Source organism: Nicotiana tomentosiformis, chromosome 4, assembly GCF_000390325.3.
Source record: "Nicotiana tomentosiformis chromosome 4, ASM39032v3, whole genome shotgun sequence".
NCBI lineage: Eukaryota > Viridiplantae > Streptophyta > Magnoliopsida > Solanales > Solanaceae > Nicotiana > Nicotiana tomentosiformis.
This window is the reverse complement of record NC_090815.1, coordinates 11,875,338-11,891,551: the sequence shown is the minus strand read 5'-3', so window position 1 is coordinate 11,891,551 and position 16,214 is coordinate 11,875,338. Positions and strand designations below refer to the sequence as shown.

General features: G+C 33.0%; 1 protein-coding gene across 2 annotated transcripts; it reads right to left on the bottom strand.

Annotated features, from left to right (window-relative positions):
• Nucleotides 1–1,236: 1,236 nt before the first annotated feature.
• LOC104093405 (CASP-like protein PIMP1) lies at nucleotides 1,237–15,688 on the bottom strand. 2 transcript variants are annotated; one of them, XM_070201832.1, is made up of 3 exons: nucleotides 15,480–15,688; nucleotides 14,486–14,615; nucleotides 1,237–1,419 (listed from the first exon to the last, which is right to left on the bottom strand). In XM_070201832.1, the coding sequence occupies exons 1-3, from the start codon at nucleotides 15,644–15,646 to the stop codon at nucleotides 1,330–1,332; spliced, it is 387 nt and encodes a 128-aa protein (XP_070057933.1). In that variant the 5' UTR covers nucleotides 15,647–15,688; the 3' UTR covers nucleotides 1,237–1,329. The 2 variants fall into 2 exon arrangements, with proteins under 2 accessions (XP_070057933.1, XP_009597432.1); XM_009599137.4 differs by lacking the exon at nucleotides 1,237–1,419 and adding an exon at nucleotides 13,024–13,396 and having other exon boundaries at nucleotides 15,480–15,683.
• Nucleotides 15,689–16,214: the final 526 nt, after the last annotated feature.

Sequence of the window (16,214 nt, the reverse complement as noted above, 5' to 3'; positions counted from 1 at the left end):
ACTTTAATTTAAGATTTGAAGGGCGATCCGTTATTGGAATTTGATATTTTTGGTATGGTTGAACTAGTATCGGAATGGATGTTCGGATTTCGTAAAAATTTTGTCGGGTTTCGAGAGACGGGCCCCGCACTGACTTTTTAGAATAAAATTTTAAGTTGGTGTTTTATTATCCGAAATTATTTTCGATAAATTTTAATAAAGTGGTACAATTAATTTGGATAGATTTGAGGTGTCCGGAGGTCAATTCAAGCAAGAAGGCGATTTTTGAATATCGGCATAACTTCAAAAAGGTAAGTATCTTGCCTAACCTCGAGTGGGGGAATTACCCCTTAGGCATTGAGTCTTATGTAAAAATTGTGTGGTTGGAAGCCGTGTACGCGAGGTGACTAGTACGTACTCGGGCTTATATATGCAAATGTTATTGGTTTAAAGTTTTACGTATCTTTATATATTAAATTGGATAATTGTTGGCACTAGTAAATCTTTGAATTTATCATGCTGCATTCCTTATTTGTCAAGTTTGTATTTTATATAATAATTTGATGTTATTGTTATTTGTATTTTATGTGAATTCGGTATGTTTGTTGATTTGATATGTTTCTTGGAACTAAATTCATGAAGGAATCCTTATCTGCAAATGTTTATTAAATAAGTTTAAATTGAGGAGTTAATATAATTATTAAGAATGTGAATTAATGAAGGTGTTGCCCTATACTAAGTATTTTTCACCTCTGTTGACTGTTTTGAGGTTTGTGTGGAGCCTTGGGATATTTATTGAGAAATTTATTGATTTTGCTATACATTTGGAACTTGATTATGGTTAGTGCAAATTGTGATATGAATTGTTGTATTGTGTTGTGGATTAAACACTCTCCTTGACGTTATTTATGCTTCCTGCCTTGCTTGTTAATGATATACATGTGCTTGGTGAGGAAGAGTGTAAAGCACGAAGGGTGATGCCAGGCCATTTGAATTATATTATCATGTGAGGGAGAGTGTAAAGCACGAAGGGTGATGCCGTGCCATTGAGAGTGTAAAGCACGAAGGGTGATGCCGTACCGTTTCATTTATATTATCAGGTGAGGATGTGTCATGACCCCAAATTCCCTCCGTAGGATGTCGTGATGGCACCTAGTCTCTAAGACTAGGTAAGCCTATCAATGTGGAATAATAATAAATATCTGAAATAAATAAACTACAATTCAAATAATTTCAATTCCTAAAATCCGGTAGAAATAAGTCACAAGCTTCTAAGAATTTATTCTCAATGTCTCTATATGCCAAGGTCTAAATAAAATAAGGAAGCAACATAAAATGATAGAAGGGGACTCAGGAGTCTGCGGACGCTGGCAGATATACTTCGAAGTCTCCATGCGCAGGTAACTCACTGACGTCTAAGCTGGTAAAATGTACCTGGATCTGCATAAAAAGATGTGCAGAAGCGTAGTATGAGTACACCACAGCGGTACCCAGTAAGTGCCAAGCCTAACCTCGGTAGAGTAGTGACGAGGTCAGGTAAGGCCCTACTGGAATATAATAATGGCATGGTAAAATATTTATCAATGTAGTAAAATAAAATGTCATTGGAAATGAATCAAATAGTATATCACATTTAATGACACCAAATAATTGCAAATAATATCTCGTGGAATCAAAACAGAATTTCCTTCAACTTTATGAAAATCACAACAATTAATCGAAAGCAACTATGGCCATAAATCAATATCAACAAGGGCACTATCGATGTACCGCCTCGTAGTTCCAAGTTATAAATAACTTCACAATATCTCATTTTCTTATATCACCGCGGGAGCCTTCACAATTTATTTAAAAAAGAAATATTTTTTCTCGAAATAGCATCCCGCGTTTTAGCCACCCTTATCACACTGCATGACTTCTAGTAGTCACCCCTACTAGCCACGCGTATCAAGCCACCCTTATCTCACCGCATGCGTTTCAACACCCAAACCTTATACCACCGCATGCGTATCAATATCACAATATATCACAATTTGCACCTCAAGTGCTAAAATAATTTAACTTGCTAAAATAATTCAACAACAATATTTTTCCACAATAAAGAGCTCACGGCTCATGCCAAAATAAATCATCAATAATAGTTTGCCACAATAAAGAGCTCACGGCTCATGTCAAAATAATTCATCAATAATATTTTTCCACAATAAAGAGCTCACGGCTCATGTCAAAATAATTCAACAATAATATTTTTCTACAATAAAGAGCTCACGGCTCATGTCAAAATAATTCAACAATAATATTCTTCCACAATAAAGAGCTCATGGCTCCCTCATAATGAGTATAAAAATATTCAGGAGAAAATAATTTAGGAAAATAATATTTCAAAATCTTTACTACGTTGCTTCAATATCAAGTTTAAAAATGTCAAATACTTCATATTAATAATATTTAATTTAAAGAAAATCAACTTTCAAATAATGCACAGAATAAAAGAAACCAAGTTTCAACTAAACAGGTAAAACAATTAGTAAGAAAAGATTAAACAAATTTGAAGTATATATCTCAGATCAATGATGAAGAATATAACAAGATAAAATAATTTAATAAATGCGCAACAGTGATCTACACAATTTAAAAATATAATCTTTCGCAATTTAGCCCGTGTACATACTCGTCACCTCGTGCACATGATTTTCAACACATTTCAATAATCACATCAATACCAATCCTAGGAGAAATTTCCCCCACACAAGGTTAGACAAGTCACTTACCTCGACTTGCTCCAATTTAACCAAGTATTATACTTTTTCCTCGATTTTCCGACTCCGATCGACTCGTATCTAGTCATAATTAATTCGGTACAGTCAACAAAAATTATAGTAATCAATTTCATAAGAAAATATTACATTTTCATTAAAATCCGAAATTAGCTCAAAATTTGCCCGTGGGGCCCACATCTCGGAATCCGGCGAAACTTATAAAATTCGATAACCCATTCAATTACTAGTCCACCCATACCAATTTTACCAAAATCCGATAACAACTCGACCTCCAAATCTTAAATTTTTATTTTTGGAAGATTTTGCAAAAATCTTGATTTTTCTTCCATAAATTCACGGATTCATGATGTAAATGAGTATGGAATCATGAAATATAATCAATATAGGATAAGGAACACCTATCCCAATGTTTTTTCGTGAAAATCGCCCAAAAATCGCCCAAGAACCGTGCACCAAAAATCCAAAACGAAATGAATGAAATGACCATTTTTGGTCCTTAAGTTTCTGCCAATCCATCACTGAAAGTTCATTTTTCGTCACTAAAAGTCCACCAGAAACTGCTCTACCAGCCTTTCTTCAATTGATCATAACTTCATGTACAAATGTCCAAATGATAAATGGTTTAACTTTATGGAAACTATAATCCAACGACTACAACTTTCATGTTTTAAAAATATTCTTATTCCTTATGAATTGCGAGATATAAGCTTCCAATGTCGGCTCCACGCATCAGAAATTTCTGGCGAAACTGCTCTACCAGCCTTCATTCAATCCATCATAACCTTCTATACAAATGTTCAAATAATAAATGGTTTAACTTTCTGGAAACTATAATCAAACGACTACAACTTTCATGTTTTGAAAATATTCTGATTCCCAATAAATTGCGAGATATAAGCTTCCAAAGTTGGCTCCACTCACGAAATTTCTGCAACAGAAATTTCTGCAACAGAAATTTCCAGCACTCTTTGTCCGAAATCCATTCCGTTTACCTTCCGAAATCCACCCGAGACCCTCGGGACCTTAACCAATTATTCCAACATGTCCCAAAATACCATACGAACTTAGTTGAGACTTCAAACTACATCAAACAACATCAAAACGACGAATTGCACCTCAAATCAAAATCAATGAACTTTGAACTTTCAAATTCTATATCTTGTGTCGAAACACATCAAATCAATTCGGAATGACTTCAAATTTTGCACACAAGTCATAAATGACATAACTGAGCTATGAAAATTTTCAGAATCGGATTTCGACCCCGATATCAAAAAGTCAACCCCTCGGTCAAACTTTCCAAAAATTCAACTTTCGGCATTTCAAGCCTAATTCCACTACGGACTTCCAAATAAAATTCCGATCACGCTCCTAAGTCCAAAATCACTATACGGAGCTGTTGAAATCATCAAAATTCTATTCCGGGGGTCGTTTTCACATAATTTGACATCCGGTTACTATTTGAACTTAAACTTTTAATTTTTCATCAAAATTCCATATCTCGGGCTAGGGACCTCGGAATTTGATTCCGGGCATACGCCTAAGTCCCAAATCATGATACAGACCTACTAAAACTGTCAAAACACCGATCCGAGTCTATTTGCTCAAAATGTTGACCAAAGTCAACTCAGTTGAGTTTTAAAGCTCTAATTCACATTGTAATTCATTTTTCACCTGAAAACTTTCCGAAATTTTTTTACGGATTGCACACGCAAGTCGAGTAATGGTAAATAGTGCTTAGATCACATAATTAATTATTAAATTTAAAGATGACATTTTGGGTCATCACAGGATGAGAGTAAAAGCACGAAGGGTGATGCAATTATTTTTATATTATCATATACTCATGGCACGAAGGGTGTTTCCGTGCAAGAGAGGACGAGAGACATACATTATATCATGATATTGTTTGTTGTGTATGCATTCATGCCTTTACCTTGAGATGTTATTGTACACCTATGTTTTCTATGTGACTTGTAGTCGTTGTTGCTTCCTGTGTGCCTCTACTTTATTCTTTTTATTGTTATTGGCACTTCTCCCACTTGGTTGGTATTGTTGTATGTATGTACTGTGAGAAAGATATAAATGCACGAAGGGTGTTGCCGTGCCAATTGATTTGATCTCTCTCTCTCTCTCTCTCTCTCTATATATATATATATATATATATATATATATATATATTTATTGGTTGAGAATGAGATAAGTGCACGAAGGTATTGCCGTGCCATTTGATGTGATGTGTTGAATATATTTCTCACGCCATGAAAGTTAAATGAGGCGTCACATGGTGACTTTTATTTGAAAGAATTATATTTGAAAGATATTTACTTGAAAGAATTATATTTGAAAGATATTTACTTGAAAGAATTATATTTGAAAGATATTTACTTAAAAGAATTATATTTGAAAGATATTTACTTGAAAGAATTATATTTGAAAGATATTTACTTGAAAGAATTATATTTGAAAGATATTTACTTGAAAGAATTATATTCGAAAGATATTTATTCGAAAGAATTATATTCAGAAGAGATTTATTTGAAAGAAGTCTATTTGAAAGATATATTTATTTGAAGAAAGTATATTTGAGATATAATTATTGAAAAGGATTATATTCTAGAGACTTTCATTGAAAAACTTATAGATAAAAGATGTATATTTTGAAAGACTTGATTAATTGGTTGTACCTGTGTTTATTATCCGTTTGAGTAATATTTATGATGTTCCTGTTGCCTTGCTGTTTAAATCACTAGTTGATTGGTGTTGCCCGTTATTATTATTTGTTTCCTATTATTTCGTATATTATATTGCACATGTTATTAGACAAGTGAGTGTCTTGACTGGACCTCGTCTCTACTCCATTGAGGTTAGTCTTGATACTTACTGGGCACCGCTGTGGTGTGCTCACTCTACACTTCTGCACATTTTTGTGCAGAGCCAGGTATTGAAGATAACAGACTTGAGCAGAGTTATAGTGGGATCGTAAGGATTCAAGGTAGAGCTGTTTGGTCGTCGCAGTCCCTTGGAGTCTTTCCATTTTATTGTACTGTTAACTTGTAATCAAACAGTATTGTATATTCGGTCCTCGTGACCATTCTATGTATTCAGTTAGAGTTCGTGACTCAGTACTACCAGTCTTGAAAGGTTGTATATTGTAATTATTTCCGCTGTTAGTTTTAAAAAAAATAGCTTCAAAAGGTAATTGAAATCGGCTTACCTAGTCTTAGAGACTAGGTGCCATCACGACGCCTGTGGTGGGATTTTGGGTCATGACAAGTTGGTATCAGAGCCCTAGGTTCATAGGTTCTACGAGTCACGAACGAGTTTAGTAGAGTCTTGTGGATCAGTACGGAGACGTCTGTACTTATCTTCGAGAGGCTACAGAGCTAGTAGGAAGAATTCACTTCTTTCATTCCTTGTCGTGCGACATTTATTCAGCTTGAAGCATATATCTTATGTTCTTTTGCATCCACTCATGTATGAAATTGTGCACTCGGTATCAACTATACGCCAACAGTTTGTGATACTACAAAGGGGTTATAAGGGTGCCAGGTTTGTTCAACCATTGTTACAACGTGTCGTCCAGATCGAGAATACGGAAGTATTTAGAGATCATTCAGTTGTGCACATGGGGGTGCAATAGGTTCTGACATCTGGTTGATAAGTATGATCTTAAGAAGGTTTAATTAATTGCCTAATCGTCACAATCGTGGTAGGGTCACGAGGTGGATGTAGATATGAAGATAGTTGGTGGTATTAGAGACTATGTAGTTCGTATGGAATTTCTATTTAGTGAAGGGTACATACTGGCAGCCAAGGCACTGGAGAAAGCGAGTTTAACTGTCACGCGGGTGACATGCGCCAAATAAATGGCTTGATGTGTCTTATGACCGGTGAAGGTTAGTATTGTGGATCATCGGCATGTGTCCTATCGCTTCGCGCCAAGTGAGGAGAGTCCACTATCAACGATCAGATTGCGGGGTCATGTGTTATATCAGTTTTGTCCTGAGATGTATTTACGTGGTAATGAAAGGTTCTCCGAAACTTGTATATGATTAAGGGGTGAGATTTGTATGGGATTTTGGGTCTTGCGGTATTCTTGCGTCCTTAATAATTCTATATTTCAGTACCAGTGGGGTCACAACAACAATTTCAAAATATTCGGGGTGCTACAGTAACTTCTTTTAATGCACCATCGGCACGGGGTTCTTACAGTGGTTATTCCAGTTAATACTCCACGTGCATGGTCAGTTAGAGGTGGAGGACAAGCGGGTAGAGGGCACCTAAGAGGTGGAGGCCCGACCCGTTGATATTCCAGTTAATACTCCACGTGTATTTAGTTAGAGTTCGTGACTCAGTACTACCAGTCTTGGGAGGTTGTATATTGTAATTATTTTCGCTGTTAGTTTTAAAAAAAAATAGCTTCAAAAGGTAATTGAAATCGGCTTACCTAGTCTTAGAGACTAGGTGCCATCACGACACATGTGGTGGGATTTTGGGTCGTGACATATTGATAGTAGTATTCTGATTTTGGTTAGATTCGGAGCTTTTGGAGACCGAGTCCAGAGATGAGGGCATCCCAGAGTAGGATTTTACGTTGTTGAGGTAAGTAACAGTTTTAACTCTGGCCTTGAGGGTATAAACCCGGAGAATTTGATATCATGTGATTGTTTGGAGGTGATATCCACGCTAGGTGACGGGCGTGTGGGTGTATACCTCGAGGGATTAAGACTTGGTCCGTCCCGTGAGGCTGTGAGGCCTAATAACCATTATCTGTGTTTATGCATTTACTTGTTGGTGAACTTGTCTGCTTTTACGTTAGAGATCATGTTTAGGCTTCATTCATGCTCACGTTATTTGTACTCAGTCATAGAAATTATTGTACATGTTTACCTCAGTCTCTATTATTTTGCTGATATGTTGTGATACTTGATGTGGGCTATGTCCCCTTATTTGTGGTGCATTGTGAGGCTGCAGAGGTACATGACTGAGTGAGGCCGAGGGCCTGGTTGTGAGGATATTAATACTATAGCGCGTGAGTTATCCGCGTAGCACGTGAGCTGACCGTGCGGGTCCAGGTATTGATACCATAGCGCGTGAGTTGTCCGCGTAGCACGTGAGCTGACCGTGCAGATCCAGGTATTGATATTATGGCACGTGAGCTGTCCGTGCTTAGCGCTTGGGCTTTGGGAGTCCCTCCGGAGTCTGTACACACCCCCAGTGAGCGCAGAGTGTTGAGTGTTTTGAGTGTTGAGTGGTGAGTGCGAGTGATGAGTGATGGAGTGACACTGCTGTGAGGTTATATTTATTTGTGTTGTTGCTGCATTTATCTGTTAAACTTCCTTGTGGCATTTACTGAGTTATGGAATTTACTTGTTTATTTTAAATTGTGAAAATGAATAATTGGACTGTTTTACATAGCTCGTCACTACTGCTCAGTTCCTTAGTTATTTCTGTTACTACTGAGTCAGTTGTACTCATACTACACCCAGCACTTTATGTGCAGATCCAGGTGAGTTAGAGCGCGGTGATCGTTTAGTTCAGGCCGACTATCTGTGGAGATTGCAAGGTAGATGCTAGCGTACGCAGAACCTTGTTACTCCTTTTATCATTTCTTCTCTTGGATAGTTAGACAGTTTATATATCTTAGTTTATAGTTTTAGACGCTCATGACTTAGTGACACCCCGATGTTTGGGGCTCGTTTTCGTATTTTTTTATATTATATTTAGAGTTGATTTAGTTTATGAAAAATTTAAATGTTGAAATATTTTATTAAATTCTTATAATCGATTCAGTAGTAATATTTTGGGAAATAGGCTTGCCTTGTAACACGATAGGCGCCATCACGACCATGGTTAGATTTTGGGTTGTGACAGTGAATTTCAAGTGTAACGACGGATAGGCGAGGTGACGAGTGCCTATACGTCGTCAAATTGATTGTTTGCATATTTATCTGAAAATCATAAATTATTTTAAATCATGAATTAATTATTATATAAATTATTTATCTCATATTCATTGCCCAATATTATGTCTTGAATTCATGTTATAATTGTTACATGCTTATTTGACTTATGTGTCTTAATTGCTAATTGACATTTAGCATATTAAACATTAAATTGCCTATTTTCTCCCTGATTTCCACAATTAATTGCTACTTGTCATTACTTGTTTCCTAAGTAAATCATAATTATGTTATGCTTTGTTGACATATATTTACGTATTAATTATTGAATTTATTGGAGTAGTTCTAATTATAAGAATTGATAATTGATATTGTCTGGGGCGCGGGTTGCACGCCGCAACAGAAATAAAAATGAATATATTATGGGATCGGGTTGCATGCTGCAACAGATTTTATTTTAAGTTTATATTGTTGGAGCGGTTTTCACGCCGCAATGAAATTTAATTGAAATATTATATTGTTGGAGCGGGTTGCACGCCGCAACGGAAATTAATTGAAGGATTATATTGTGGAAACGGGTTGCACGCCGCAACAGAATGATAAAAGAAATAATTGGTCATGACTGCTGAATTGACTTCAATTATTTATATGATTTACATGTCTTACCTCTATTCATGTTTTTTTTTAAAATTATTATTACTATTACTATTATTATTATTATTATTATTATTATTATTATTATTATTATTATTATTATTATTATTATTATTATTATTATTATTATTATTATTATTATTATTATTATTATTATTGCGTACATGTTAATATAAGCGACCTGCCTTAGCCTCATCACTATTTCGTCGAGGTTAAGCTCGGCACTTACATAATACATGAGATCGGTTATACTCATACTACACTCTGCACTTCTTGTGCAGATACCAGAGTTGGTCCCAGCGGCATACTGTAGATTTTCTCGGATTCAGCTATCAGAGGAGACTTGAGGTATAGCTGCACGACGTTCGCAACTCTGAAGTCCCTTTCTACTTTATCTTAGATGTGTGCTTTCTTTCAGACAATTTTATTTTTATTCAGACCCTTGTTTGTATTATTCTAGAAGTTCGTGCACTTGTGACTCCAGTTCTGGGATGGTATTTAGATATCGTTGTTATTTTGGTTTGTTTATTTAAATTCAGATATTATTCCAGTTGTTGGTTCTTTACTATTTAATTAAGATGAATTTCTAAAAATGGTTAAAATTATTCTAACGTTGGCTTACCTAGCAAGTGAAATGTTAGGCGCCATCACGGCTCCGACGGTGAGAATTTCGGGTCGTGACAAGTAATTACTTGGTTAGCATGGAATTGGGTATAATTGGAGGGGTGTAATTACACTATCCAATTCTCGGGGGGGAGGGGAGGGGGGGTTGAGAATTGGTGGTAATTACGCTGTGCAATTATAAGGTTGCCTTTTAGTTTATTTTCTTTTTGTTTTTATTTTAATTAATTTTCTTTATAACTTTTTATTTCTATTATTTTAATTTTTTAAATTTATTTATACCTTTTAATTTCTTTTGAATTTTTAAAATATATAGTTTTTGTACATTATTTATCTTTTATTTCTCTACATTTACTTCTTGTGATTCCGTGTAATTGCTTATATTTAATTTATTATTCTATTTTTTGAAACTACCCCTCCTAATATTAGAAATAATGAGTCATGCAATTAAAGAGGAATTTCGTTGTTGAATGTAGTTATAAACTTATTATGTTTCTTAATGTTTAGTTGTAGTGGAACTTACTATTATTATGTTGGAATTTGACATATGTTAGACTATTTTATTTTATTTTGAATTTTGAAATTGTGTTATATTCATGGTTATAATTTACTTGTTTTAGTAATATTGGCTCACATTGCATGTTGTTCACATTGCATAGACTTTACTTATCAAACATTTGAATAATGCTATGACATTATATTTATAAATATTAATTTATTTTATCAAACATGAGTTCCATGATGTTCTTACAAAACATATATTTTTAGTTTTTGTAAGTATCTAGATTCAATATTATTAATTTTAAATATATATATATATATATATATATATATATATATATATATATATAAATTATTTATACAATATTAGTTATAAATATATGATTACTAATTAATATATATTCACGAAAAAATATACATCTTAAATACAAAATATAATATCATTTACTTATAAAAATTTATAGGCATATATTTATCATATTAACTTTTAAGTTTTCATAATTACTTTATTTAAAATTTAATCTAACTGTGTAATTATACTTGTGCAACCAAACAGTAAACTTGTAATTACACTATGACAAACAAACATGTCGTCATAATTATATAACTGTGTAATTACTACCCAATAATTACACCAATTCCAATTACCTGGTGGCTTTCCAAACATACCCTTAGTTTAGAGTTTGGTGAAGAAACAACAAAGGTGGATAAAAAAATCGTGGTCGGCTTTGAGATTGATTTTGATTTTTAGAAAAATGTAGTACTCTCTCCGGTCCACTTTAATTGATTCTTTATTTTTTTTGTGGTCCACAATATTTGATTTTTTTTTAGATAAAGAAGGATTTAACTTTTTTTTTCCTCCAAAGTTTTCCTTGAAGTTAAGAGCCTAGGAGCATTTGTTATATTTTCAATTAATAAAATAGGATTAATATGGTCAATTTTATTGTTAATTAATGTTAAAAGGAGAATTCCTTAATATGTGTGAAAACATCCAAAAAAATAATTAAAGTAGACCAGAGGAAGTATTAATTTCGTTGGTTTTAGTATTCTATTACTTTAATATCCAAACCACTGTAGATTTTATTTTTGAGTTAATATCCTAAAATTCCCCTAAACTATCATGTTTGTTAGTTTTCTACTTGAACTTTTCGGTGTCTCCAAAACCCCCTTGAACTATGTTGCCCTTCATATTAAAAATCCTTAATTGCATTCTTACAGGTGCGTCTAGTACACACTCCTAATTATCTAAAAAACGTGCCATGTAGCACTACACATGCCTATTTAACTCAGCCTAAAATCCGCCTAAACAATCATTTTTTTTGTCAGTTACCTACTTAAACTATCGGGTATCCCCCCCTCCGAACTATATTCCCCTATATATTAAATCCCATGTTGGACTTTTAAAGGTATGTTTGTCTAACTATATTAACTTATGATTTGTACAAAGTCTTTTATTTAGTTTATTCATGACGTATTACTCATGTATGATTGATTAATTTTAGGAGTTTTGGACAAAATAGTATTTAATATACTATATTAATTTTAGATTTAATTGTGATTGTGCTTTATGCTAATTAACTCCAATTGAATAAGTCCTTATTTATATTCACTTTGTAGCACAAAATAAAAATATCAATTAAAGCATATAGCGTTGCATTTCTTAAATCATCTTATATTATATAAAAAAGATAACACAAAATAATATTTTGCAAATAAAATTTAACTGGCCAACAATTATATTCTCTAATTCCCGATAACATAAAGAAGGTTCAAGACATTCAACGTTATTCTCTACAAGGTGTTGAGTTTAATAAAAAGATTTAAATTGGTATTTTTTCAACAATATGTGTAAGACATGAAAGAAGACTAAAACAAGAAAGAGAATAAATCATTTCAGAGGAAACAAGAGAGGAAGAAATGTTTTTAGAGGAAACCATATGGAAAACTGAAGAAAAAAAGGTAAAAATGAAGAAGAAGGTAAAAAATAAAGAAGAAAGGTAATAAAAGAAGGAAGAATGGTGAAAAAATGAGGAAGAAAGGTGGATATAACTGTAATAAGGAGAATATTTATTAAAAAAATAAATGTGAAAGAGAGTTAGGCTAATTAAACATTATTTTCTGTCATGTGAGCCATTTTGCGCTCCCAAGCGAGTGTTTACACATATTATGCCGGGGGGGGGGGGGGTAATATAAAGGATAATATAGTTCAGGAGGATTTTGGGGACACCGAATAGTTTAACTAGGAAACCGATAAAAATATGATAATTTAAGAGGTTTTTAGGGTATTAGGAAAGAAGCCCATCATTGAACAATACGTTTAGCATAAATACAACTAAATTAGCTTCATTATCTTGTAATTTTCTACTCCCCATTTCATTTTATATGCGATAAATGAGGATAAATAAGTGAATTAATTATTATATAACTAGTTCAAAACCCCATAAGTGATAACATTTTTCATTAATGAGGATAAATACAACTAAATTAGCTTCATTATCTTGCAATTTTCTACTCCCCATTTCATTTTATATGCGATATGTAGCGTAAATCTTTTTGTTGGCGCAGTTCATTCACTAAATAAATGAAGGAAAATATATATACTTAAACTTAAAAACAAACAAATTAAGATTACTCTTCCAACGAAGATGTTTAATTTACAAAATCTAAGAGGGCCGACAAAAGAAATTAAAACATGAGTAGGGAATTCAATGACCATGATTTTTAATTTAACAAACTAAATAACTAGCATTCATACAAGTAATCATCCTTAAAGATTTTTAATGATATAAACGATGAAATCATTGTGCATACAAATCCGCCGAGACAAAAGCTAGCTGCTACGTTTTCTTTGTTCAGAAAATCAACGGTGATCATTGCACGATTAGGCAAACAATTCAAATCCACCGTTAAACCAAACCCTGCTGCTGCACCCGTACCCACTATCATCGACATTATCTGCTTATAATCAAGAAAATATATTTAGTTTTATATGTACAAAATAAGTAAATCCCTATGATAAACATTGTTGGAAAAAACGGCTTTTGGGCCAAGTACACACTCACAAGGAACTAAGGAGGAGGCAGAAATGACACCAGTTAGCCATTCTAAATGGCTGCTATTTAAGAATTAGTCAGTACGTCTTTAATTTCAGTTTTTCAGTTCAAATTTTCGGGATAAAAATATCTTGAATTGTCTTGAAGTTAAGATTTTTAATTTATAATTTTAGGACAAAATAAGTATCGATTAATCTCTAAATAGTATCCCTGAAAATGACTATATATGCACTTGCCCCCGTAAGGAGTACTAGCCAAACACTTAAACTAAAAAATAGCCAAATAAGGTATAATATATGTATAATTTATGTATTATATGTGTATAGTTGTATATAATCAATATATAATTTATGTATATGACTAAAAAAAGTAAACAATAAATATGACCGGTTATTTGTATAAAGATCCCAAACTCAAATGCAATTAAGTCGATATAAACACCATTATGGGTGTTGAAAGACTACACAAAAGAAATTGGTGAATCAGCTAGGGTTGGGTATTAGTATTATTATTGTTCTTAAATTGAGGGTAATTAGACAGTGAAAATAAGGGAGTTCGTCTGGTAAGTAGTGAGATTTCCAACGACCACTAATCAGTGGCGGAGCCAAATACATCAAAGGGGTGTCAACCGGTACCCCTTCGTCGGAAAATTACACTGTATAACTAGGTAATTTTAAAAATAAAAATAATATATATATATATATATATATATATATATATATATATATATATATATATAATAACACTAATTGACTTCTTGATGAGTTTATTTCTTTATATTTTGACTCCATTTAATGAAAATTATGGCTCAGCCACTGCCAGTAATCCAAGTCGTATTGCTACAGACGATTCGCTTCTACTTTGAAGAACTACCGTAAGTCTTCTAAACTAGTGTTTTTCATACAATTATTACAAACATTAATTCATACCCTGATAAAAATGATAATTAATTACAATATGTTTTAATAGATTAAACTACACGATGACATACCTTATCAGCGTATACGTCAAAGTGAATGAGTTTATCACAGATGCAATCTCCAGTCTTCACTTGGATTATTGCAAATACTGTTTGTAGAAGAGAATATACAAATCCAGCAGCAGCACAAGCAAGCATGTAACTGAAAACCCCATCATTTAACAGCACCAAGTATATAAGAATATATGTTAAGCATTCAAATAACATGCATTGATCGTGTAAATAGTTAATCTTATATCATCAATTCAGTTTAACAAACTAATTACCAAAAGTTATTACTCGATTTCCAGATAATTATTATATCAAACTTGTTATAAAGAGTTATATATATGTTCTTGTTGGTCAACTTAAACTAGACGTGTAAATAAGTTATATATTGTCGTACATAAAAAACTCGTACAAAAATGAATAGATCCGTAGGGCTAAACTGTAAGCAATAGTTATATATAGGCGTTTGGACATTAAAATTGCATTTTTTTTTTTTAAAAAAAAAAAGTTAGTATTTGGAGTTAAGTTGAAAAATGGTATTTGAAATTTGAAATTATGTTTGGATATGCATTTCACTTGAAAAAATATTGCAGTTTTATGAGCGGAGAGAAAAGTTTTTTTTGAAAAACAAAACTTGCAAAATTTTATGGACAAACATATATATATATATATATATATATATATATATATATATATATATATATATATATATATATTTTTAAATTCATGGACAAGCGAGTCCTAAATACTCCCTAAAAAGCGCTGCTTTTCTTAAACCAAGAGTCTTCTGAAACATCAAGGTAGGGGTAATGTCTAGATATATACTACCCTCCCCAGATCCCGATACTTTGGAGATGAAAGTTCTAATTTTCGGATGAAATTGACTTGCCGGAAACGTCTCCGACAGACTTTCCACAGGAAATCACTTTGCGACGAGCCAATTTCCAACTGAACTTTTGTAGAAAATTTCCTTTTTTAGTATATGAAAATGAAAGATGCAAAAAAGTAAAATACTTACCGATAAGCATAGAAATCAGAAAAGCCAAATTTGACTTCAACATCTTTGTGAAATAAGGAAGAAACAGTCATATCAGAGGAGGCAGTAGTGAGGATGGTGATAGATGTTGCCAAACAACAAAGTGAAAGAATTCTTAACAATAGATTCACAATTACTAAGCAACCCATTTTTCTTCTTTAAGTTTCAAGTTCGAGAAAATTAATTATATGAAGCCATAATTTGCTATAAACTTTAGTTTTTCCTATAATAATTAAGGAATTATTCGAATCTTCATTATTGTCTCACTGTCAAAGGTTGACATACACTTACCTAATTGTAAATTAATCTCCACATTACCTACCATGCATAGCGGAACCAGAATTCGGCGGTCGCGAGGCACATGACATTCATAAATATTGAAGTACACGGTAGCGTATGCTAATATGTGACTATTTTTTGAAAACATTTGCAAGTATATATATATAGTATCGATAACCCCTCCCCCTATGTTCAGGGGTGGATGTAGTATGTTAGTTCTGGGTTCAATTGAACCCATAACTTTTGACGCGGTGTAAAAATTTTATGTACAAAAATTCATTAAAATTACAAAAATAGTAGATATGAACTCATAACTTAAAAAATATAATGGGTTCAATTCTAAAAACCTTAAAACTTTAACCCATAAAATTTAAATTATGGATTCACCTCTGCTTATTGTGTGCGTCCGGCTGTGCATGCATGTCCTGGACTTTGCAT